This window comes from Cryptomeria japonica, chromosome 5, assembly GCF_030272615.1.
Source record: "Cryptomeria japonica chromosome 5, Sugi_1.0, whole genome shotgun sequence".
NCBI classification, from domain to species: Eukaryota; Viridiplantae; Streptophyta; class Pinopsida; order Cupressales; family Cupressaceae; genus Cryptomeria; species Cryptomeria japonica.
In genome coordinates this window covers 188,583,948-188,609,283 of record NC_081409.1, presented here as the reverse complement: position 1 = coordinate 188,609,283, position 25,336 = coordinate 188,583,948, and the positions used below count along the sequence as shown (strand labels likewise).

Sequence of the window (25,336 nt, the reverse complement as noted above, 5' to 3'; positions counted from 1 at the left end):
CCTGTAGAAAGATTGTATGCTCTCTACGAAACCCAAATTCCAAATCCTCATAATTAGGTTCTAGCCTCATCGACACAACAAAGTAATCTAGTCTTCCCCTATGATTAGGCTCTGGGATACCTTATGTTATTTGTTAATAGTTGGTGTTATTCATTAATTCTCGATCTAGCCTTCCCCTTCTATCAACAAGAGTACCCCAAGGTTGGAAGAGGAGAATAAAAAATCAATTAAATGGGATTCTCTAAGGATTTCAATCTCAACAATTGTCAAAAACTTTAAAGCTTCATTCCAAGTCTTTAACTTCAAAGGCATTTTCATTTGTTTTAGCAGTAATTGCCTATGGAATATATCAATTTGTTGTTATTATTTCTTAGTTTAAAATTTTACTTCCTTAGGCAGACAAATTTAAATTACTTGTTGTATCTTGCAAGCAAAATAATTTTTTCTTTGAAATAATTTCTCAAAAATAAAAAATAAAATCCAAAAAATTGTGTAGTTTGCATGCAAAATTATATAGGAATAATTAGTTGCACATGGTTAACTACTTCACACTTTGTTTATAAAGAAATGCGTTTATTTTGTATTGATTTATATTATAATACATTTAGTTTAAATCTCTAAACGTTCAAGAGTACAAAACAAGAAGACAAAAGCCCTCAATATTACCATGAGGCGCTAAAAAAATGTTAAACCAACCATCAACAAAACAAGCACAACTCAAACAAAGAAAATAATCCCATAACATATAAAAGTGGCTCTCCCCCTTAAGTTTCCTATCTCTCACTTGGCCTTTTATACCAAATGTGTCTAGAGATCACGAAAGACTGGATCGAGGTAGTTTTGGACAAAATTCAAGAGAAACAACCTATTCTTAGACAAATCTAGGAAGATAATGGACACAGGTAGATAAAAGAAGTGTCTCATACAAGAGAGCACATTCTCTTGACAAAAATCATTGAACTAATTGATGCCATAATCACAACAATAACGGTTCAATGAGCTACCGGATAATGCCCAAAGATGCCAATTGTTCCACATCCAACCTTGCAAATCAATACTATAGTGTGCTACCAGACACTCCTTCCTCTAAAGGCAAGTGAAAGTGTGCAACCCCAACTCCATGTGATCATGCTATTGCTATTAATGAAACCTTCCTTTCACATGAAGATAGTGATCAATCAAATTCTTCATTGCTTAGCTAACTTTTCATAAAAGAGAGACAAATTTGATCCATGCCATTCGTAAGGGTCTAGTGTGTGCGCCATTCTAGGTCCACCTCATTCATTTTAGTGGTGCATAGATCTAGAATATCATAAGCTTCCACACACATAACTTCATATAGATCTCCATCTAGGGTTTTGTCCACTAAGATTCAAATTGGACCTTGGATCACACATTTAATTTTTATGTCGAGAGGCGTAACACTACAATGGCACCCAAACATCTTATCCGTGTCATTTTTTGAAAGAGGTAAGTTTCTAATTCATTAACAACGTAGTAGATTATTAAGTTGGTAACATTCTATTTTCGAATGATTTATTTTTATTTTTAAGTATGTTTATTCTTTAAAAGTGATACATTTGGTAAGTTTCTAAAAATAAGACTAAATTTTAAAAATTATATTTAAAAATTTAAACTTTAAAAAAATTAATTTAAAAAATTATGTTTTTAAATTTAGATTTAAAAGAAACTTCTAATTTAAAAAATTATATTTTAAAATAGATTTTTAAAAAACTTCTATTTTTTTCCTTGCAAATCATCATATTCTAAAATAAGACTAAATTCTAATAAATATTAATCATATGAAATTAATTAATCTATGCTAAAAGTAAAGATTTCTTAAATTTGATCTCTCTTAGCATCTTCTACATAAAATTTATTTATTTATAAAATATAAATATGCTAGTAGTCTAATCAATAAAATCACATCATAAGCCACTAAAATAACAATTAAAACAACATAGTTGTAGCATCATTAACCATCTTTTGTGAAAAAAAACAGTTATTTGTAGGATACTAAGAATACTCAAATTCTTGATTACTAAAAGTTTTTTTTATCAGCAAGATGTTTGAGGGGACAACACCATTCTATTAGAATCAAAAAGAAAAACTATAAGGTGACAACTAAGGTTCAAGACTTGATAAGTTAATCCGATTCATAGCCCCTCGCGATTGTTACAATGCAATGAAAATAAGAAACCTTCTATAAGCTACTTGATATTGTCACGATGTTGCTGGGATAACAATAAGCGGTTGTCTTTCACCAAGTTTCTGAAGCTTTCCAAGTTGCAAAACATAAACCCCATCTTAAACAATCTCAACGCTTCACGCTTCAAAGTATTATTTTGAAGAGTCACTGTCTTAAAAACTCCACCAATCACACCCACGTTTACAGATTTGTCAGCCTTTGAAATAACCTCCAATGCAAGGATACCTTATGTTATTTGTTAATAGTTGGTGCTTATTCCTTTTAAGGTTTGACAAACTCCTTTTTCGTGCCTTAGGTGTTTATATGTGCTGTTATTTAGATCTTAGTGACTGTCCTTGTTGAGAACTATCCCAGTACTGTAAGCCATCATACATCACTACTAAGACCAGATTGTCCATCTTGAAATACCTATATGCAGTCTTGAAGCTTGCATTCTGTTCCGACACCTCCATTGGTCCTTGATATCACTTTTAAACATTAAGCACCAACTCTTACCATTTTGAAGCACACTATTATGAAGTTGCCTCTGCTATCACCAAGGAAACTGATTTCCACTCTTGAAAGCTGCATTGGAAGATGACTCTGTCGAATAATGACAAAGTTTGTTCATATATATGAGATCAGCTCCTCTTTGTTTTACACTTTGTTTTACACTTAAAAACAAGATTTATCGAGTTTTTGGATTAAACTGTGTGCATTGTTTTCCATCATCAACATTTCAAATCCTGCATAAAATTTTTATTTGTGTTTATGGTGTGATATTTATCTTCATTACTAATAGTTATTTGTTTTTATAAATTGATATGCTTACATATTTTTAAATGTTTTATGTTAATAAGTTGAAATTCAAAACATATATATACATTATTGTAATATATGGTGAAGTTCCAATATTCAAGTTTGAGTTGTTTTATTTTTATGATTTGAACTTTCTATTGTCAATTTTATTTTTGGGCATTCTTGTGGTTGGTTTGCATTCAATCCCTTTTCTTTTCTTTTGGGTATATTATCTTCCCTCCCTTGCCTCTATTTGGTCACACCAGTATGCAGCTATCCTCTCATTTCTACTTTCTAGCTATTTCATCCTAATGATTCACTATCCTCTCATTTCTACTCTCTAGCTATTTCATCCTAATGATTCACTATCCTCTCATTTCTACTCTCTAGCTATTTCATCCTAATGATGAATCATGAAGTATGATCCGAAAGGTTGATGATGAAAGAACATTGCACACAGTTTAATCCAAAAGCTTAAAAAATCTAACATTATGGATTGCAGAAACTACACGACACTAACTAAAAAGTGAATCAGCCTGCTTTGTTTCCTAAATCCTCTTTCTCTAAGGCCTTCCAACTCTTATTTTGCCATTTGTAACCAATTCTCATACACTTCAGGTGTCTTTCACCAAGCTCCTGCTCTGCCTTCTGTGATTCCTTGAATTCAATTGTAACTTGGCCAATATGTGAAATAACTTCGATCATGGCAACCTTTTCTTGGCATAGAGGGAGCGAAAAAATACATCTTAGGTGAAATAATATTGTATGGCTTCTTTCTATATGCAAACCTTCAAAAGACACACACGACACAACATACAGATAAGGGCTTTATTATTGTAAGTTTTGTAGGGCTACTACAAAGAGTGAGTCTGTGCTTCACATATGAATTTGATTATGAACGGCTGATTATGAACGGCCCTGCTTGAGATATTGGTGATTATAAGTGCTTAACAGTTCATTTATTCAGATAAATTGTTTATATTAATACCAAAGCAGTTGTTTAAGAGTGAGTTTGTGCTATGTGTATCAATCTGATTGGGAAAGGGCCCGCTTTAAAGAATTGGAGTTTGGCATAGACTTGTTTTAGGGTTGCGTGTGTTATTTAATTATTGTTTCAGATTAAATTGAATGGTTAATGATAAGATTGTTGTGATTGTAATTGTTTTGATTAATTGGCGGCAATTTTCTTTCAATTTACAATTAGTTTCTGTGATTCCTCTGATTTTATGACTTTCTTCTATATTAGACCAGATCTGCATTGTATATGGTATACTCGGATTTAAGAAGGAACTTGCACTCTTGCATAAACTTTGCAGACCCCTGGTCAAAAAACAAATATTATTGGTTCAAAACGATAAAGGGTGTGCTCAACAGTTTTGCTTTCAAGCAAATATTTATCATTTACTTATAGGAGAGAATTTTAAAAAATGTTCAGAAACAACTAAAATTCCACAAAGGTCTATATTTTAATTTATTATAGCAGGTATTACTGAAGCGGAGCAATGGAAGTCATGAAAATAACTTTCCGCAAATATTGCAGAGATGAAAAGCAACAATAATCAACTTCTCATTAAGAGTGAAAAGATGTTTTACCTCAATCTTAACACAAAGAAATACACAAATATTCGTCTATTTCTAAAATGGTGTGTGCTTTACATCTCATGAATTATAAAATGTCATTTTACTAACTCAAAAACTTGCCTACACAGTACTTCAATAAGAAGACGAGAAATTAAAATATGATCATATCAATTTACATGGTATGTATATAGTTATCCATCAAAACCAAAGAAGAAACTCAATATCTACAAATTGCCTGTTTTACGGGCTATATTTTAATAACTTGCTTTCATCAAGTCATCCAATATCACCTCTTTATTCTTGGTGTAAGCTGAAGATTCCTGTGAATACAAAGAACTGGATGGGGTGTTGCAACTTCCATTACCTAGCTAAAGGTCATGTAATTTTCCTGTCAAGTTATTATTTGCAGCTGCAGAATTAGCCTGATCAAACTGGCCAGAAGCCAAAGCTTTTTGCTGCTGAAAAAACTTCTGCCTTTCAGTATATTTTGATGGAGGTGGAGGGATAGCAGGCATTGCAATTTTGTCATGTATCTGAGGACCTTTATGATTATTTTCAACCTGTGGAGATCGAAGGTTGCTGGTAATTTTGTTATTCTTCACCTGCAAGTTATTGCATATCGGTTCTATCTGCTGTATTTCTGGAATAGTCATTTTTCTCTCATCTCCCTGAACTGAATGCACGGCTTTCCCATGATTATGCATTTTCTTCTGGTTTCCATTAGACTGAGTTGTTGGGATGACTGAACTAGTTGTTCTTCCATTTGAGTGTGTTTGAGTTGCATCTTGCAACTGGGGCGAATGGTGCTCTCTTGTTGTGATCCCCTGGGACATCAATTTTTTATTTGGAGTAGCCATCTGAAAGACTGATGGGGGCTGTATATATTTTCCTGGGTTAACTTCTCGTAAAGTTTCCAACGGTGGTGACTCATATGCATCAACACTCCGAATATCTAGATTTCGCACAGCCTCATTGAGTGGAGTATTGACCTCCAGGCCTGCAGGTGGAGAAGGTTGAGTAGTAGGTTGGTTTCTCGTCCTTACGCTGATTTCCCCTTCAGATTGTGTGTGAACTCTTGAAGACCTACACAGTATTAAAAGCATAATTACCCAACTTGGACAACATTTTGCAAACTTTAGAACCAAGATTGTGGACTTCTGATTGCAAAGATTCTTGCTATCTTCCTGTAAGAATATTGATCAAAACACCATTGGACAACATAAGCCTGATTCTATCAGTTTAAATTAGCACAAACTAAATTTCCGTATTAAAATTGGGAATCAACATTCTTGAGTTTTCTCTTTTCATAGACTATCAAGTGTAAAGTAAAATATCCTTATAAAATATCTGCAACAATAGAATGTGCTTTACACTTGTAACAATCCCAAGAGCTAACAATGTAGATGTATGCATTAAAATATGATTGAAAAATAACTAAGCTAGATTTCCTTATAACAAGCTATCGCAGAACATAAGTATTCCATGCGGTATCTAGTTAATACAAGTAAAGATAGAAACTATGAACTGATAAAAGAAAATAAATGACCGCTTGACAAGGCATCTAAGTTCTGTAAGAATATTTCATGCAATAGGAAATTACCTACGGAATAGCTGTCCCTCATGGTCTTCTGCTGCTTCTTCTTCCCGGTCAATGTTTACCAAAGGCAATGAAGAAATAGGTATGTTTTCTGAGGGATTGTAGGATCCAGAAGCAATTGCATCATGTTTTGCAAGAACATGTTGCAACTCATCATTCAATGCAAGGCCCTGAAAAAGTAGTTGTTCATCTCTGCAAAGAAAAAATCCATATTATATGATTTCCACTCAACAAAGATGCATAATCAATCCTAGCCTGCAATGGAAGTGATCTATAAAGCCAAATAAATGACACGAATTAAATCCATGTTTTGAGTCTTTTGTAGTCCTCAGTTTACCTCATAGGTGCTAAGGGTTTTTAAATATTATCTAGAAAGAACAGAAGAATGAGCTACCCAAATTTTAACATACTTATTAAGCTGCACAGGTAAGAAGTATGCAAAAAAAATAAAAAAAGAATGGCTAGTACGAAGTTGTGATGACTAGTTGCATTGTCCGCTGCTGGTTAAAGGAGCACTGTTCAACGAGGTCCATTATTATTTCATCTTTTACTCCCTGCACAATGAAGAAGATTTTAAACAATAAAGAGTGGCTTGAACAACGTGAACAGATTTTTTCTCCAATTTGCATTTTAATAAATAAAACTAATGCATTTAAGTAGATGATGTCTTTTCAACAAATAAAAATGCCAACACACTACTGTGCCTATTCCACATAACTATGTGCGATATATGTTAGTAATCTTCTACTGTACAAGTTTTGTGCATGAACTAGACTTTTGAATATTAGCATTGCAGTCCATCATTAAATATTTTTTTCAGTAAAAAACATCATAATAAAATTTCAAAATCACAGGAATCAGGGTGTCAGGTGACTAAAGTTCAAAAATCCGGATCTACTAATTAGTAATTTTCCATTCGATCAGAAAGGCATACCTAAGCACATAAAACATTCCAGATATCCAAGATTCCAAACCAGCAAAGTACAGCCCCCATTAGAAACACCACTATAACAGTTAACAAAATTTTCATATTTTGCAACCCCTATGTCTCTGATTAAAATGAAAATAAACCATATAAATCCTAAAGCCCTTCGTAGAATACCCAGCAATTTCAGAAATGCAAACAAAAAATATAAGTTGACGTTTCGGGCATGGGATTAGGTACACAAACAATTTATTTTCCCTTGGGTATGGGTACTGGTACCACTATACACACACACACATATATGTTCAAACTTCAAAATTATAAAATATAACTATAACTATAAGAAGAGTAATAAATAAATTTTTTAAATACCTCATAATATCATATTTATAATTTTAATTTTTCTTTTTTTCACTTGTGGGACATATTTTTGGGCATCCACGGCACCGGGTACGCTCAGGTGCAGCCCAAGTTCGGCCCGGGTGAACCCAGGGCTGAAACCAAACCGTACCAAAACAAGAACCGTACCCAATCCTGATTCTAGCCTCCCAAGGACGAATCCAGTAACATAGGAAAAAGTTAATGAGTAGGAAAAGATAAGGAACATCTAGGTATCACATGAATAAGATCTTCCCTCATATCCAACTTAAAACAATACAATCTTTATTCCCATAGTTTTGGTGATATTAATAGTTAGAAATATCAAAGACAATTACTACCAGAAAAAACATGTCACCTTTATTACTTGCAATACTTTCCTTGCATCTGTCAAGACAACGATTACTTTTAGGTCTGTTGGTGTAATCATATAATGCACAATATATTCAAGTTTACTTAGGTAAATTAATTTAATTTAATTTAATTTACCTAGGCAAATAAGGAAGTAACAAGCACATATCATCTTCTTGATTGATGGGACTCTTGTGCAAGCTCTACTTCATTCTCTCCTCCATTGATGGTATGATTTCAATTTACACCATTGCTCCTACACATTGAGTTAGTACACCAAATCACTATGGCTAACTTAACCCCTCTGAGACACTCATCGTGATAACTGTGCATCCCAAAGTTTGTGTATTGTAGTCAATCTTTGTTTCTAATCATGGATCTTGAATACAAACATTGGAATTTTTTTTTATCGGTAATTGGTTCCTTATTCGCTTTTGACTGGAGCTACGAACCAGTGGGGGACCCCATCCTTGTGGTTACATCTTTTTGGTCTACTGAGGCATTAACACCTCCTTAGTTTGTCTCATGCTGGTCTCGACTCTCCTTGATTACTCACGTGGCCTCACTCTGCAACTCTCCTTATCACTCCATTCCTCTCCTTATCTCTCCATCCCTTATCACTCCACGTGGCATCCTTATCTCTCCGCAGCTTGCTCACCAGCTTGGACATGCATCTTTCTCCTTATTCCTCCACGCACACCGAATTCTCTTCCCCCTGGACGAAGAGGCATTAACACCTCTATATCGGCAGCCTTGGTCAATCAATCTCTACCGCATGCCCTTCACATTGCTAGCATCAGTCAATGTCATCCTTTGTAGACTTGTGCACCTTTGCTGGGCAGGGATTGAACGGATCTTGAAGGCTCGAGCAGGCTTGAACCCAAGACCTCCCCAAAAGGAGGCTCGCAGCTTACCGCTACATCGCAGGGTCTATAAGAAATATGGTTAGAGAGATAGAAGCTGCAAATGAACTAATACGAAATAATGTCGTGCCCCTTTGTCTCTTCATTTAGTAAATATTTACATATATATAGAACTTACTAATCCTATTTTATAGGGAACAACCTCCCTATTTAGTTGTGATTGTTACTCACATAACAATACACAACTCAAACCGTATGAGTTGTTAAAACAACTCAAACCATAATATATATTATTGTTAATATAACAATAATATTACTATATACTAACATTTATATGATAATAATTATTCACATAATTTTTATTTACCCACATACATGAAGCACTAACTTAAATTTCCTAACAGGGTCATCCCCACAAACATTGGAATGTTGTTATTCTGATCTTGTGTGCAGTTGAATTTATGTCATCATAGTTGCTTGGAACCTAGGCTAGATTTATTGTTGAATCTATTTTTTCATTATATCTAACATACTACCAAAGCATAGTAATTAAGGTGTCATTCCACTCATCAAAGATACAAAACTTGCTTCTTTCACCAAAAGATTTATTGTCTTGCAAGTTTGAATGATCTTAGATCACCAATTGTAGGAGGCCTCCAATCAAGAAACAATCCATCTCATTGCATTCGAAGAGTTTGAATTAGCTAGGTTTGACTTTCATTTCATCCTCCATCAAGCATTGTGAAGTCAACTTGAATTTTTGTGTAGGGTTTATGTCTGGCTTCTATGAACGACTCAATTTTTAAAACATTATGGCACAAAAAATACCTCATCATTGTGTCCAAAAGATGTCAAAACCTAAGGATCAATTATAAAATTGTCCAAACCAAAGGAATTTGGAGGAAAAGCATAAAAAATGCCCCAAGGTCGCCATGCGGCCTACTTGCACCAATATAATATAGGTCTATTTAAAAAAAAAAGAAATAATATTCTTAGTGCATGTTGTTAAGTTCTTTCAAAATTCTGTGATAAAAAATAGAAGAGATGGAGCTATGATCTGAAAATTGTATTTTATCTGCTATAGCATGATTTAAAGATGCACCACACTTATCAATTTCGGTGTATGCATCCTCCTCAATGTAAGCATGCTATATAAGTGGATGAGGGGTTACGTAGTGAAGAGATATGTCTTCCCACATGGGAAGACACATCTCTTCCCTACGTACCTCTCACCACAGTACATAAACTGATCACCCTTTACTTACCCGATTGGAAGGAGTGCGACTTGTTTGAGAACCGCTTTACCACCCAATACCATGAACGGTGTAACCGTTGGTCAAAAGTGATAAGTTAACTTTGGTTTTATTTATCATTAGTTAACGTATATACTACAAGTTAACATATTAGTATATGTAATCAAATTAATATATATATCGGAAGCATGAAATAGCACGACCGACATTACAAAATTAACACTCCCTCTTAACTAGGACACATTTCATGTTAGAGAAAACATCACAATTGATCCATTGATTGTGAAGAGAAGAGATATCACACCATAGTGATATTCAGAGATATGGTTCAACAATAAATATCAAGTCTCATGATACTCACCACAACTCATAGTTATCAAGTAAGGTATGTGCATTGGCATCAAGTCACATGATGCCTACCATACTGATTATGATTTCATGGCATGTCCATGAATATTATGTTCATAATATTCACCATGAAGATCTCTATCATAATTATGGTGTATTTAATGATATCAACCAAAAGATATCTACCATAATGTCTCAGAGATGTATATACTATCATGACATGTCCACAGATATCAAGTCACATGATATCCATCAAGATAGTTAAATTGATAATTGTAAAATCGTCACCTTACAATATCAATTTGAAACAAGTGTTTTGTTAAGGCCCAAAAGTGCACCCGAAAACTAAGCTATTAAAACCTAGCACTTTGGGATAACATGGGAACAATCACAAGTCTGTGGGTAAACTATTATTATGATTGAACCTCCGGATAGGCCGGTTCCTGATAATGATGGATCACTTACTCTAACAAGACCTTAAGAAAAACCTTTGGGGAAAAGGGAGAGGGAATAAAAAAAGGATGAAAGAAAAGCTAACAACATAAATAGGGTGATACACCATATGATTTGAAAAAATGACAGAAAAACTCTTCTAAATCCACCTATTTTACACATATAACATCTCTGAATTCGTATCACAAAAGTGTTTCATGCAAATGATCATTGCTCAGAAAAATTGAAAGGAAATGACTTTCACAAACAATTAAATTGGTAAACCACAATACATGACCTGTGATTCATGCATGAGACAGAAAATTCAAGAAAGGTTATTTGATAAATAACACAAAAATGAAAATTACTCTCAATCACACAATGAAAAATAACTCAAAAATGAGAAGGCATAAACTGATATCTTTATTGAAATTTTCTGTCAGAACTGCAAATGGGTTACAAGATACAAAACTCAACTAGGCTTGAGAAAAAATCCAGAACCTCCTCAAACTGAAATCCTTCCTTCCTTTATGCAAAAATCCTTCCAAAGGCAAGGATGAGATGACTAGTACTCAACTAAAAGTCCCCTTGAGTGATCTCCAAGTCAAAAATATCTTCAAATCCGAGTAGGTAAAGAAACCCCCACAAAAAGGCTTCAAACTCTGCATAATTGTGTGAAATCAGGTGTAAATTCTTGGTCAACTGAAGGTTGACCCAAGAAATACTCAAAATCAAGCTCTAACTACTGGAGAACTAGCTCAAACTCATGAATAACTGCATTTCAAGCTCAAATTCGACCCCACATTCTTGAGATAGCTTCACCTCTTTAGGATTCAATATTTTCCCTCCATATGCATATTGGGAATAATTTTAAAGACACAATTATAATAAATATTAATTGGATTTATAACTCATCCAATTAAAATATTCATTTTACATTATCATGTGTATATGGAAGAAAGGTATTGAATCCTAAAGTTAAAAGATGCAAAAAAATTTCAATTTCCTTTTAAGAATATTGCTAGGAAATTTAACATGTGCAAAATAATTAATTTGAATATTTATTAATTATATTAATGTTGCTAGAGAATATTAAATTTTTTCAACATTAATATAATGAATAAATATAAAAATTAATTTACATCCTTTAAATTTTATAAGTCTTTTGAAAGACTTAAGGGTTTTAAAGCCTCCCCACGGCTAGGCAAAGTTATTATCTAACATATGAGTGGGAGTTTACAACTCGACCACCATATATTAATTTCCTTGTTTTACAAAATGCAATCCCATTAAAATGGGAAAAAGAGATGAAGAAAGAATAAAGCGATGAAAACCTAAAATTAATCCTCATTTTGCATTTGTAAACTTCGTTGAAGAAGAACTGCCGAGTTGCTAGGGTTTTTGGACTGTAGATGGAAAATGGGATTTGTGTGTTGACTCCTTCAATACATCAGTTATCTGGGACTTAACTGGTCTGCTCTATTTTCGGCCTTACAGGGATTGTTCATAAATCACAACATTTTTCCATTTGCAAACAAGAAAGGTATTTTTTACTGCATTCTTCAAAAGACACTTTGCGATTTTTGGTTTCCAAACTGTAAACTCGGCAATTTGCATGAGCTTTGCTTGTATTTTAAAGAAATCTCCGCATTTTCTCAAAAACGGAAAACTGCGTATATGGGGTTTTCGTTTTCTTTTCCTTGTTATCTCTGCACTTTTTCAAAAACGGAAAACTGTTAATTTCCTTTGGATGGAAAATCTGCTGTGTAGTTTTCACGCAGAGAACTTTGCAAATTTATCATTTCCTTTCTGATGAAAAAGTAAATGGGGAAATACTTGGTTTCATTGTACAAAATCCTGCAATTTTTTAAAGAAACCCTCTTTGCGATTTTTTGGGTTTTCCATTTTCTGTGGAATTTCAAGAAAGAATCTCTGTTATTTTCATGTTCTAAGTTCTCTGCATTTCAAAAAGAAAATTTGGGGTTTTTCCATGTTCTTTGAAAACGGTTGCAATTTGTTCTTAGTGGAATTTTCTGTAGCTGAAATAGGCATAGATTGATGTTTGAACTTACTATATTCTGCAAATACATGAGGCACAATAATAATCAAATTTTCATTTAGAGATTCCTTTATTGTAAAAAGAACAAACCCCAAAACTTCTGATATCTCTTTTGCTGAGAAGTTTTGTTCTTCTTCCGTCTGATTCTCCTATGAGAAACCATGAGTAACAAGACTGAATTATTCATTTCCTTCTGAAGGAATCTGGTTGTAAATGCAGTAGCCTGGTAAATGATTTCTTTAAATTCACCGTTGAACATAACCATAATTAATGCAGTATTTAAGTTTTTCATGAATAAATGCTTGTGTTCTTTCACAAAAACTATGTTTTTTCCTCATAAGAATCCTTCAAAAATGCATGTTTTCCCCTTTTTCAAAAAACTTACTGCAACCTGTATGTATTCTGAAAATCCACTGTTGATGAAGTAGTAGCTGAAAGTCAATCACCTCATTAATAAAGATGGTCTTCCCAGCCCCCCTTCAGACTAAGCATATCAAAATTCTCACCTCTGAACAATCATAGTTTATATGAGCCGGGCTCAACCCTTGTGGGAGCCTCATTTAATCCCACTCATAATAAAACCTCCGAAATTTGCAATTCTTTACCTGTCTCTGCACATTAAACAAATAGTTAGAAAAAAACACTAATTCTCCAATCAACGAGAATGACCTTTCTTATTTGTCTTCCAAGATGTTTATTTTTTTGTCAAAAGGGATCTCGATTAAATAATGCAAATGTATAGGCAAGATCGGTAGGTATTTAGTCATTGCTTGGATCTTTTGATCTAACCTACTTCACTTTTGACTTTTTCAGGACAAGGAAGAGACTGGAAGAGAAAAGATGTCGAATATGCAAACCTATGACTTCGAGAGCAGACTTATGCCAGCCATATACCCCCAAGCAATGGCTGGTTCCTTTCTTATCTCCTCTATGCATTTGCTTTGTTTAATTCAGTTCTTCTCCTTTGCATAGGAAAATAAGGATCACTCTCATGGTCTTGTGTGAGAGGAAATTTATTTTATAGATTACTTCTCTAATCCTTTCAACTATATAAAATATAATGAATTAAAAAACAATTGAAAGATTTCGCTTATGTGACTGTAATCTTTGCCTAGATACTTGAATTTTCCATTAAGTTGTAAATATCATGAAAATTTCAGTAACATGTTCATTATTGAAAAGTCGTCACCCTTCAATAATGTTCACAGAAGGCCCATGTAGTCATGGAGTCACACACATGACAAATAAAAGAGTTTACACACTAAACATCTTTAAATATATTAGTATATCAGAATAAATGAGACTTTCTCTCAAAATTAAATAACATTTTCAGCCATACCAAGTTTATCTCTAAAGTGTTCAATCTTGATCCTGGAGAGAGGCTTGGTAAGAATGTCTGCAATCTGATCACCTGTATTAATATAATTCAATCGGATCACATTCCTTTCCACCATGTCTCGAACATAGTGATAAGGAATCTCAATGTGTTTAGACCTATCATGAAATACTGGATTCATCGAAAGCTTGATGCAACTCTGATTGTCACAATAGATGACAGTAGGATTTAAGGGCTGACCAAACAGTCCTACAAGCAATTTCCGGAGCCATACAACTTCTCTTGCTCCCATTGATGCTGCAATGTATTCAGCTTCTGTAGAACTTTGAGCAACTAAAGACTGTTTTCTACATATCCATGAAATCATTCCCGATCCTAAACTGAAGCAACATCCTGATGTGCTTTTCCTGTCAACTATGCTTCGAGCCCAATCAGAATCAGTGAATCTATGTAGGTCAAGTTCTACATGTTTATATTTCAAACCAAAACCAATAGTTCCTCGAAGATATCTCAGAATATGCTTTGCAACAACAAGATGTATTTCCTTGGGTTCACACATGAACTGACTTAGTGCATTTACAGCATAAACATATATCAGGTCTTGTGTTTACCAAATACATTAGAGATCCAATAATTTGCCTGTAGAGTGTAGGATCTACAAACTCTGATTCTGCAGCTGTTTCCTTTAGCTTGTGCAGATTTGTCTCCATAGGTGAGGTCATGGATCTACAATCCAACATTCTAAATCTCTTGAGTATATCAATGGTGTATTTTCCTTGATTAAGGATTATACCATCTGCTTGCTGCCAAACTTCCAATCCAAGGAAGTAGTGCAGAATCCCCAAATCTTTCATATCAAACTCAGAGGCTAATTCTTTCTTACATCGAGAAATACAATTATCCTCTCCTGTGATAAGTAGATCATCAACATAAAGAATAAGAATTAATAATTCACCATTGATTACCTTGTAGTAGAGATTTGGATCTGCTTCATTCTTGGAAAACCCTAATTCCAAGAGATAGTGATCAATTCTTTCATACCATGCTCTGGGGGCCTGTTTTAGTCCATAAAGAGCTTTCTTTAATTTGCAGACATGTGATTCAGCCTTATGAATCACAAAACCTTCAGGTTGCTCCAAATACACTTCTTCAATCTTACCATTCAGAAAAACAGTCTTGACATCCATTTGATGGACTTTCCATCCTTTAGATGCTGCAATAGCCAAAACTGCTCGGACATAAGTGTATCTAGCAACAGGAGCAAATGTCTCTTCATAGTCAATACCTTCTTTCTGTGAGAAACCTCTGGCAACAAACCTTGCTTTGTGCTTCTCAATTTTGCCATTTGCTGCATGTTTGATTTTGAAGAGCCATTTAGAAGATACCATAGATTTTCCTTTAGGCCTAGGCACAATATCCCAGACATCATTTTTCAGAATTGACTGATACTCTTTTGACATAGCATCTTTCCAAACTTGATGCTTGAGCGCATCTCCAACACAGGAAGGTTCTGCTTCAATGATCTCACTCATCAAGGCAGTATAACTAGAAAATAGGTTAGGTCTCTTACTTTCTCTGAAGGTCCCCTTTGGAGCAGCATAATTTTCAGCTTCTTGAAGCATCTTTTTTAGCCCAAAGTGGTCTCTTCCTAGTTTCGGGATAATTTTCTTCTAAAGGTAAACCTGGAACTTCATTCTCAGCCTACGTTACCGGGTTCGCCCCTGGGACGCCCTGGTACGGGTCCGGGTTCAACCGGGTCCGTGGTATGGGTCCGGTTCAACCTGGGTTCGACTAGGGTTCGAAAAACCTAGGGTGGGTTCGACCCTGGTTGAACCCAGTCGAACCCAGTTGAACCCGGGCGGACCCAGTCGAACCCGGGCGGCCCATAAAGCTAAAAAACAAAGCAAATTTAAATTTTTTTTCAATTCCGCCTTTTAAAAAGTGAAAATTATAACCTAAAAAACACTTCTAAAACACTTTATTGACACATTTCACCTCATTTGTGTTGCAAACAAATTTTTTATGAGAGCAGGTTGAAGAAAGGTTGAACAAAATTTGGCTTCCAAGATCAAAGAGGAGGAGTTGAAGACTGATTTTAGAAGCTTCAACAAGTGTTGCAGCATCATTTCCATACATTTTCAAGCTTCCATTGGCTGCAAGAGGTAGGTTTTTAAACATTTTTTTCCAACTATTTTTGTTTCACAAATTGTCAAACATGAAACTTGAATTTTTTTTCATTATTTAGTTTTTGTTTTTGAATATGTTTATTTTATTTCTTGCCATAGGAACTAGAATGGCATCTACATCTTCCTCCATTGGCAATGAACAAATAATTGCAAAACAAAGAAATGATCCAAATTCTCCCTCATGGAAATATGTGGACATTATAAAACAACTTCCGGGAGGTGGGGGATTCCATTGGAAATGCCATGGATGTGATATTGAACGTAATAGTTCATATTATCGAGTGGTAGGCCATTTGTGTGGAATAAAAGGAAGAGGCATCAAAAAATGCCCTAGAAAAAATGGTAAACCTATACCAGATGAGATAGTGATGAAATATATTAGGGAACATGAGGCGGCAGAAGAGAGGGAAGCCCGTAGATTGAACCAAACCGCATCAAAGAAAACAAGGGGAATGCAAGGCCCTTCTAATCCCAGTATTGTAGTAGAAGACCACCCCTTCTTTGCCACAAATGAACCTCAAAGTGAACCACCCTTGACACGTAAAAGAACAAAGGGGCCTTTAGAAACCGCATTCCAAAATGAGAGTAGAGACAATGCTGATCAAGATATATTAAGGTGCATTTATGCAAATGGGTTGTCATTCAATGTTGTTCGCTCCCCATATTGGAAGCAAATGATAAAAAGTGTTAATGAGGCACCAAGAGGGTATAAGGGCCCCAGTTATGAGAAGGTACGTGGAACATTATTGGAGAAAGAGGTGAAGAGGGTTGAAGATGCATTGAAACCCATAAGGGATTCATGGGTTGAGACAGGGGTAACAATTGTTTCAGATGGGTGGAAAGATGCTAAAAACCATCCCTTGATCAATGTCATAGCGGTGTCTCCTAAAGGGGCAATGTTTTTGAGAGCTGTGGATTGTGAGGGCCAAATAAAAGATGGCGAATTTATTGCAGAAATTCTCATCTCTGCCATTGAGTCTGTGGGACCCCGCAATGTTGTCCAAGTCATAACGGACAATGCAAAAAATTGTAGAGCTGCTGGTTTGTTGGTTGAGCAACGCTATGATCACATCTTTTGGACACCTTGTGCGGTACATTCACTCAATCTTATGCTACAAAAGATTCGGCAAAAAATAAAATGGATCAAAGATGTGTATGCATAGGCTGAGGACATCCAGATGTTTATCACAAACCACCACATGTCTCAAGGGATTTTTAGAACTTATTCGAATTTGGAGCTATTGAAGGTAAGTGAAATAGTGATTTTAATTTTACATTTTCTGATTTTTTTGAATTTTCAATGTTAATAATATCATTGTGTAAGCTACATTGTGTATTCTTCTTTAAAGTTTGGCTTTATTTTTTAATCATTTGGCATTAATTTGTGTTATAGGTTGCTGAGACCCATTTTGCATCAAACACAATCGTCTTAAGACGACTTGTGAAAGTTAGAGTGGCACTATGCAATATGGTGATCAGCACCAATTGGACTGTATGGAAGCAAAGTAGCACTGAGAGGGCAGGAAAAATTAGGGATAGAATATTGGATGAGAAATGGTGGGATCTTGTTACATATCTCCTAAGTATCACTGAGCCCATCATGAGCATGATTCGCTATACAGACATGGATAGGCCTTCCATAGGTGAGATTTATGATGGCATTGATTCAATGCTTGAAAAAATAAAGTTCACTATAAATGAAAAAGAGAATGATCCTCAGGAGAAATTCTTCAAAGAACTGGAATTAATTATTGTAGAGAGGTGGAATAAGATGACCACTCCTTTGCACCTTCTTGCCTATGCCTTGACACCTAAGTACTATAGCAATCAGTTTCTTGATAAACCAGGAAGGATTCCACCATGGAGAGATCTAGAAGTATCTGATGGGTATAAGGCAGCATTTCTTAGACTATATCCCGATGATGATTTGCGAGATGTTGTTACAAATGAGTTCATAGAATTCGCAAATGGGAATGGTCTAAGTGTTGATGCACTTCGTCATAGATCCAAGAAAGATGCTCATAGCTGGTGGTACTTCCATGGCACATGCTTCCAACACCTACAACCCCTCGCTATAAAAGTTTTATCACAAGTAAGTTTAATTAATTAAAATTTTTAATTTACAAGTTTTAGTTTATTTATAGTTTACTTTGTCTTCATAGGTTGCTAGTAATTTTATTTTTATTAATGTATAACTTTAATTGTTTACTTTGTCTTCATAGGTTGCTAGTTCATCTGCTTCAGAAAGAAATTGGAGCACATACTCTTTCATCCACTTAGTAAAGCGCAATAGGCTGCTATCAAAAAGAGCGGAGAATTTAGTATATGTGCATTCCAACCTACATCTTCTTTCACACAAACAACATGACTACACACAAGGGGAAACAAAGATGTGGGATATAGAGCTAGAGCATACTGATTTGGATGCTCCTGCTTCTCAGCTTCTTGCATTGACACTTGATGACTCGGAAATTGAGCCAACTTATAGTGCAAGTGCAAGTGGCATTGGCTCATGTAATGTCAATGTCAATGAGGATGAGGAGGAGGAGGAGGAGGAAGAAGAATTAGATGATCCATTTGATGATTAAACTTTAAGTTTATATTGTTGAACGTTGAAACAATGACACTTGAATATTTTGTCATTTTGATATTAAACTTGATGTATATGATGCTATTATCAATTATGGTATGATCATGATGCTATGATAAAAAGTTTATGTTTGTTTTGTTGTTCATATGATGCTATGTGACATGCATATTTTAATTCATGCTTATAGGCTTCACAAATATCAATATATATATATATATAAAATTTACATGTTTTTGTACTAACGAACCCAAACGAACCCAAACCCCTTTTCAAAATTTGGCCGTACCGGCGTACCGGGTTCTTCGAACCCGAACCGGAACCCGAACCCGAACCGGCAACTTAGTTCTCAGCATGTTTAGGGGTCTCCCTCTGAATCTCAGGGGTGGAATCCTCATCCAAGCTTGTAGGAGGATCTTGGTGTTCTAATTCATTAGAGCTTTTGGACCTCCTGAATGCTATGTCTTCCTCAAAGATGACATCTCTGCTTAGTTCAATTTGTCTTTGACTAGGTATGTATATTCTGTAGGCTTTAGAGGTTTCATTGTACCCAACAAATACTCTTTTCTTTCTAGAAGGTTCTAACTTTGACCTCTTTTCTTTGGAGACATGAATATAGACTGGACACCCAAAGATCCGGAAGTGACTTATGTTAGGTTTGTTGCCAGTAAAGGCTTCTTCAAGGGTTTTATTGTCAAGAAGAGAACGAGGACATCTATTTTGAATGTACACAACTGTCCTGGATGCTTCAGCCCAAAATGAGTTTTCTATATTTTGGTCAAACAACATAGCCCTAGCAGCTTCTACTATAGTCTTATTCTTTCTTTCAGCTACCTCATTTTGTTGTGGGTTATAAGGTACAGTTAACTCCCTCTTAATCCCATCATTTATACAATAATCTTCAAACATATCAAAAGTGTATTCCCCCCCATTGTCTGTTCTTAAGGTTATGATTTTCTTACCTGTCATATTTTCTACAAGAGCTTTGAATTCCTTAAATTTAGAAAGGATTTCTTTAAACTCTTTGTACCTCAGAAAATATATCCAGGTCTTCCTAGAATAGTCATCGACAAATATTACATAATATAAAAATCCCCCTAATGAGGGTACAGACATGGGTCCACATAAATCGGAATGAACTAATTTTAATACATTTTTGGATTTACTGTTGCTAGAATTAAAAGACCCTTTAGTATTCTTCCCCAAGGCACACCCTTTGCAGGCTCCTTCAGATTTTTGACTTAGCTTGGGTAAGCCGATCGCCATCTTCTCTATCTTAGGTAGGGCATGGAAATGAAGGTGCCCTAATCTTTTGTGCCAAAGTTCATTCGAATCTGGAGTCTCATGAATCAAGGCTAAAGGTGGAGTGGTGCAAAGTCTGTAGAGGCTCCCTTGTCTTACTCCAATGGTGTGAGCTTTCTTGATGGTGGAATTCTTTGGCCAAGCAAGTACCTTTCCTTCCATAAAGGTTAATCTGTAACCCTTATCTTCAAGTGCAGAAACTGAGACAAGGTTTCTCTTTATACTAGGTACAAATAGAACTCCAGTCAGCTATAGGGATATGCCTGACTTTAGGTTGATATTGCAGGTTCCTATTCGCATAACTAGATAATTTGAGTCATCACCAATTGTCACTTCTTCATTTGAACTTTCCACTAGTGTATCTAGGTGCTCACGAAATCCAATGATGTGTCGAGATGCTCCGCTGTCAATCATCCATGTGTTGAAACTGGAGGTGATTTGACTAGAGAGGGTTGAGTAGAAGACTAGCTTCTCAGAATTACTCCCTTTCTTAATTTTTGCCATTGAAGCTTGTTGTTTGATCCTGTCTAGACACTTCATTGCATAGTGCCCGTATTGGTCACATCTGAAACATTGTACTTCAGAAATGTCTCTCTTCTTCTTTGAAGACCTCTTCCCATTTGAGTTGTTGTCCCTTTTTCTCTTAAAGTTCTTCTTTCCTTTCTTGTGGGAATTAGAGTTTAGAACTTGAATGTCTTCATTACCATTGTTTTGTTTTATTCCTCTTGTGACAAGCCGAGATTCCCCTTGAATGCAATCGGTGTTGTTTTATTCCTCTTGTGACAAGCCGAGATTCCCCTTGAATGCAATCGGTTTTCAATCTATCAAACTTAGGAAATTTAGAACGAGCACTGATTCCTTGAATGAACGATTCCCATGAGGTAGGTAGTCCATTTAGGGCCATCATAGCAAGTTCTTTGTTGTCTACTAGATGTCCAATAGTGGATAGTTGATCCCTAAGCTCAGTGATCCTCAAGAAATAGGATGTAACTGTTTCTCCTTTATTCATCTTTATATGGTGTAGTTGATTCTTTAGGGTGAGAGCCCTGCTAGTGTTGTTGATTTCATAAATGTCAGCTAGTGCTTTGAACATCTGAAAGGCCGTCTCATATTTAGAAATAACTGGTACAATGTGGTCTCTTACTGAATCCACAATTATCTTAAGGGCCTTCTCACTGTCCTTGCTCCACTGAATTTTCTCTGTATCATCAGAGGGTTCAAGAATTTCACTTTTGACATGGGAGTCAATTTTATTTTCTTTCAAAACAAGCATGATCCTGAATTTCCAAGATACAAAATTTGATGCTCCATCTAATCTATCTTCAAACCTAACTCCGGTTGCCATTAGGATTATAGGAATGTGATCTTAGTAAGAGCCTGGTGAAAGTCTATGAGATCGTTACAAAATTTTATTATGATCTTCCTTAACTTTGCTCTGATACCATGTTAAGTTCTTTCAAAATTTTGTGATAAAAAATAGAAGAGATGGAGATATGATCTGAAAATTGTATTTTATCTGCTATAGCGTGATTTAAAGATTCACCACACTTATCAATTTCGGTGTATGCATCCTCCTGAATGTAAGCATGCTATATAAGTGGACGAGGGGTTACGTAGTGAAAAGATGTCTTCCCACGTGGGAAGACACATCTCTTCCTTACGTACCTCTCACCATAGTACATAAACTGATCACCCTTTACTTACCCGATTGGAAGGAGTGCGACTTGTTTGAGAACTGCTTTACCACCCAATACCATGAACGGTGTAACCGTTGGTCAAACGTGAGAAGTTAACTTTGGTTTTATTTATCATTAGTTAACGTATATACTACAAGCTAACATATTAGTATATGTAATCAAATTAATATATATATCGGAAGCATGAAATACAAAAACAAGATAAATTTCCATGAGTAAGTAGAGAACAAGGTTTCAAGATATACGTCCATTCAAGTCCAACATCTTTTGTTCACGGAATACAAAAACAAGATAAATTTCCAAATCTTATAGTAGCTAGTTTCTATTAAAGTAATATTGTAATATTGATATAATGGTCATCTTAGTCATTTAGCTAGTATTTAGAAACATTCGTTTATGTCTTTCGTCTTTAGTTAGTTTTGGGAAGTTTCCTTTCTATCTATTGTGTTTCTATTATGGAAAGATTGTCTTGTAAATTTCTATATAACGAGCATTCCTCTCCTTAATTAAATAGAACAACAAATTATCATTTCATGGTATCGGAGCAGGGAAAGAGTTTTTGACCACCTGGAATTTATTTCCAGAAATTTTTGACACAATTTTTTATGAAAAATCATGGTTTTCTTAGACCAAGGGTTTCTGATTTTAATTCCAAAACAAATCATGGTGGGTTCTCTTGATTTTTTTTCCAAAAAATCATGGTGGGTTTTCCACATTTTTTTTTCAAAAAAAATCAGTGGATTTTTTTATTTTTTTATGGAGGGGTTTTGCATGTTTTTTCTCACATTTTTTTTAATCAATTGGCCAAAGTTTTCAACACGTGTCAAAGGAGAACGTTTAAAACTAAGAGCAAGATCACCCTTTCACGTCAAATTGGCTGAATTTAAACAGGGGACATTTAAAAGATACATTTCACAAAGAGCTTGTCAAGCCCGAACTTCACCAAGACGTTAAATAAAATTTAATATTTGTCAAAGTAATTTAATTAATTTTTCAAATTGATTGATTCAAGGTGAAATTGATTGTTCGTAGGAAAATGACATCGACAGGAGCTAAAGTGATGACTTAACACAAGATCAAAGCCAAGCACTGGAAGCTGGAGAAGAAGATGCAGGAGCGCGAGTTCGGAACCAAGCATTGGGAAGCATGCCACTGGACCCCAAATTGAAGTCCACCAACCAAATTGAAGACCAAGATCACAGGATACTACCAAATGTGCATCCTCAGAAGAATACACTGATGGATTTAATTCCAAAAGTTCAGTTTCTAAAGACTGAAACTGTTTTATTGTAAAGAGCTACCTGTGGGTCCTGTTGTGACGTTTTCACACATCACCCCATTGCAAATGGGGACCCCCTACTTTTTAGGCCCTCCCGGTTTTTTGGCTTGCATTTTTGGGGTCTTTTCGCAGCAGTCTTGTCAGTCTCTCTGCTTTGCAAGTGTTCGAGGGTCATTTGATTAAATCTGCTTTTTGTTTGAGTGAATTCGGCTAAGTCTAGGACTCGTTTTGTGAATTTTAGGGTTTTTGCCTTCTGTCCTAGATTTTAGGGGTTTCTATTAGGGTTTTGAAAAAACTAAACATACAACTGGAATCAGGACCCTTCAAGGAACCTCCCAGTAAAATTTGAGCCAAAACGGAGCAACTTTCTATTTTTAGAAAGTTCAGAAAGTTCCTATTTTTTAGGGATTTTACCAAGTCTCGGATTGGTCTAATTTTGCCAAAAATTAAACTTACTATTTTTAGTAAGTTTCTATTTTTAGTAAGTGCTTTTCTGACCTATTTTGCCCAAACCTTTACATTTTGAAACACTTACTATTTGGGAAAATCTATTTTTGGCAGGATCTTCACAGGAAAACACTGAAAGCTGAATATCTTTGAAGACGCTGAAGACTGAACGTTCTTGAAGACCATTTCTAAATCCGGAAGAGTCAAAAGGCAGACAATTTGGGTCAAAAAATGGTTAAGTTTGGAACTCCTATTCCAGAAGAAGAAAGCATGCAAAATCATCCAAGTCTAGCAATTCACATCAATCCACCAATGTCATCCTGATCCGAAAATGGCTTGAAATTTGACTAAGTTTGGAAATTTGGAAGATCTTCCAAAATCCAGAATTTGCATTATGATTCCTATGGACCTGAAACCACTCTCAAACATCCTGACAATATACATGAAATATAACTTAAAGTATAAGTACTTATACTTAAATGTTATATTTCATATATATATCTTGACGAAGAGCCTGAAATGGTGCAATAATCCACCTCTCCATGGACAGAGCCAAAATGCGCCCAGGTCTAGGCTGGGGCGCTGAATTGAAGATGCCATTCACAAGTGCAATAATCCACCTCTCCATGGACAGAGCCAAAATGCGCCCAGGTCTAGGCTGGGGCACTGAATTGAAGATGCCATTCACAAGTGCAATAATCCACCTCTCCATGGACATGGCCAAAATACGCCTAGGTATGGGCTGGGGCACTGAATCCAAGAAGCCATTCACAGAAAGAAAATTCATGAATCCTTGGCATGGTGAAAATTTCACCCAAGCTAAAAAACTGAAATTTTGCCTAAGGCACGGAATCCAAGGAGTCAAGGAGGAATAGAAAGCAGAATTCCTCTCGAGCAAATTTTCGATTATCCTATTTCTAGACACCAAATCTCGACCAAATGTGGAAAATTTTATAGATTCAGAATCGGGGTGAAATTCTTCATCCAATGAACCTGGCTCCTAAATTTTAGGAGGATCCCTAAAAAATAGGGATGTTGAAAAAGAGACATGGACAATTCACAAAGTAATGGAAATTCCTTCCTTCAGGACATAATTCCAGGAAAGGTGAAAAATTGACTAAGTGTTGGAAATTCCTTACTTCATGACAGAGTTCCTGAAAAACGTGAAAATTTGGCTAAGTGTTGGAAATTCCTTCCTTCACGATGAAATTCTTGGAAATGTGAAAATTTCTCTGTGTTGGAAATTCCTTCTTCAGGACAAGATTCCAGGAAAGATGAAAATTTGGCTAAGTATTGGAAATTCCTTCCTTCGGGACAAAATTCCAAGCAAGGAAGAAATACACCCAAGGATGAATTGAACATAAAATTTCTAAGGCAAGGAAGGAATCAGGGATGAACTAAACAAGAAATTTCCCCTCCAGGGAAAAATTTGAAAAATCCATTCTCGGGCATCAAATCACATCCAAATTTCAAAAGTTTTACAGATTTGGATTCGTAGGAGAATTTTCTCTCTTGGACCGCGAAACCCTAATTTGGAAATTTTCCTAAAAAATAGGAAATGTGCAGAATTGATGAAAAACCTTCTCCGAGCAAGGAAAGTTGAAGAGACTTCAAGAAAATTCTTCCTGAATCGAATTTTCCCTCTCCAACAATTCCAGATGTGCAGGAGCGGATATATGACGGCGGGGTCCACTTGCATGGCGAGGATCTATTGAACACGTGGCAGTAG

The 25,336-nt window shown here is 35.4% G+C and overlaps 1 protein-coding gene across 7 annotated transcripts in view; it reads right to left on the bottom strand.

The window, feature by feature from the left end:
• Nucleotides 1-4,698: 4,698 nt before the first annotated feature.
• LOC131060879 (TOM1-like protein 4) overlaps nucleotides 4,699-25,336 on the bottom strand; it is a 75,503-nt gene continuing 54,865 nt past the window's right edge. For all 7 annotated transcript variants that reach the window (XM_057994293.2, XM_059221319.1, XM_059221320.1 and 4 more), the window contains 3 exons: nucleotides 6,633-6,718; nucleotides 6,168-6,356; nucleotides 4,699-5,650 (listed from right to left, as the gene is read on the bottom strand). In XM_057994293.2, coding sequence (XP_057850276.2) covers nucleotides 4,936-5,650; nucleotides 6,168-6,356; nucleotides 6,633-6,718 — 990 coding nt within the window. In that variant the 3' untranslated portion in view covers nucleotides 4,699-4,935. The remainder of the gene's footprint in view (nucleotides 5,651-6,167; nucleotides 6,357-6,632; nucleotides 6,719-25,336) is intronic.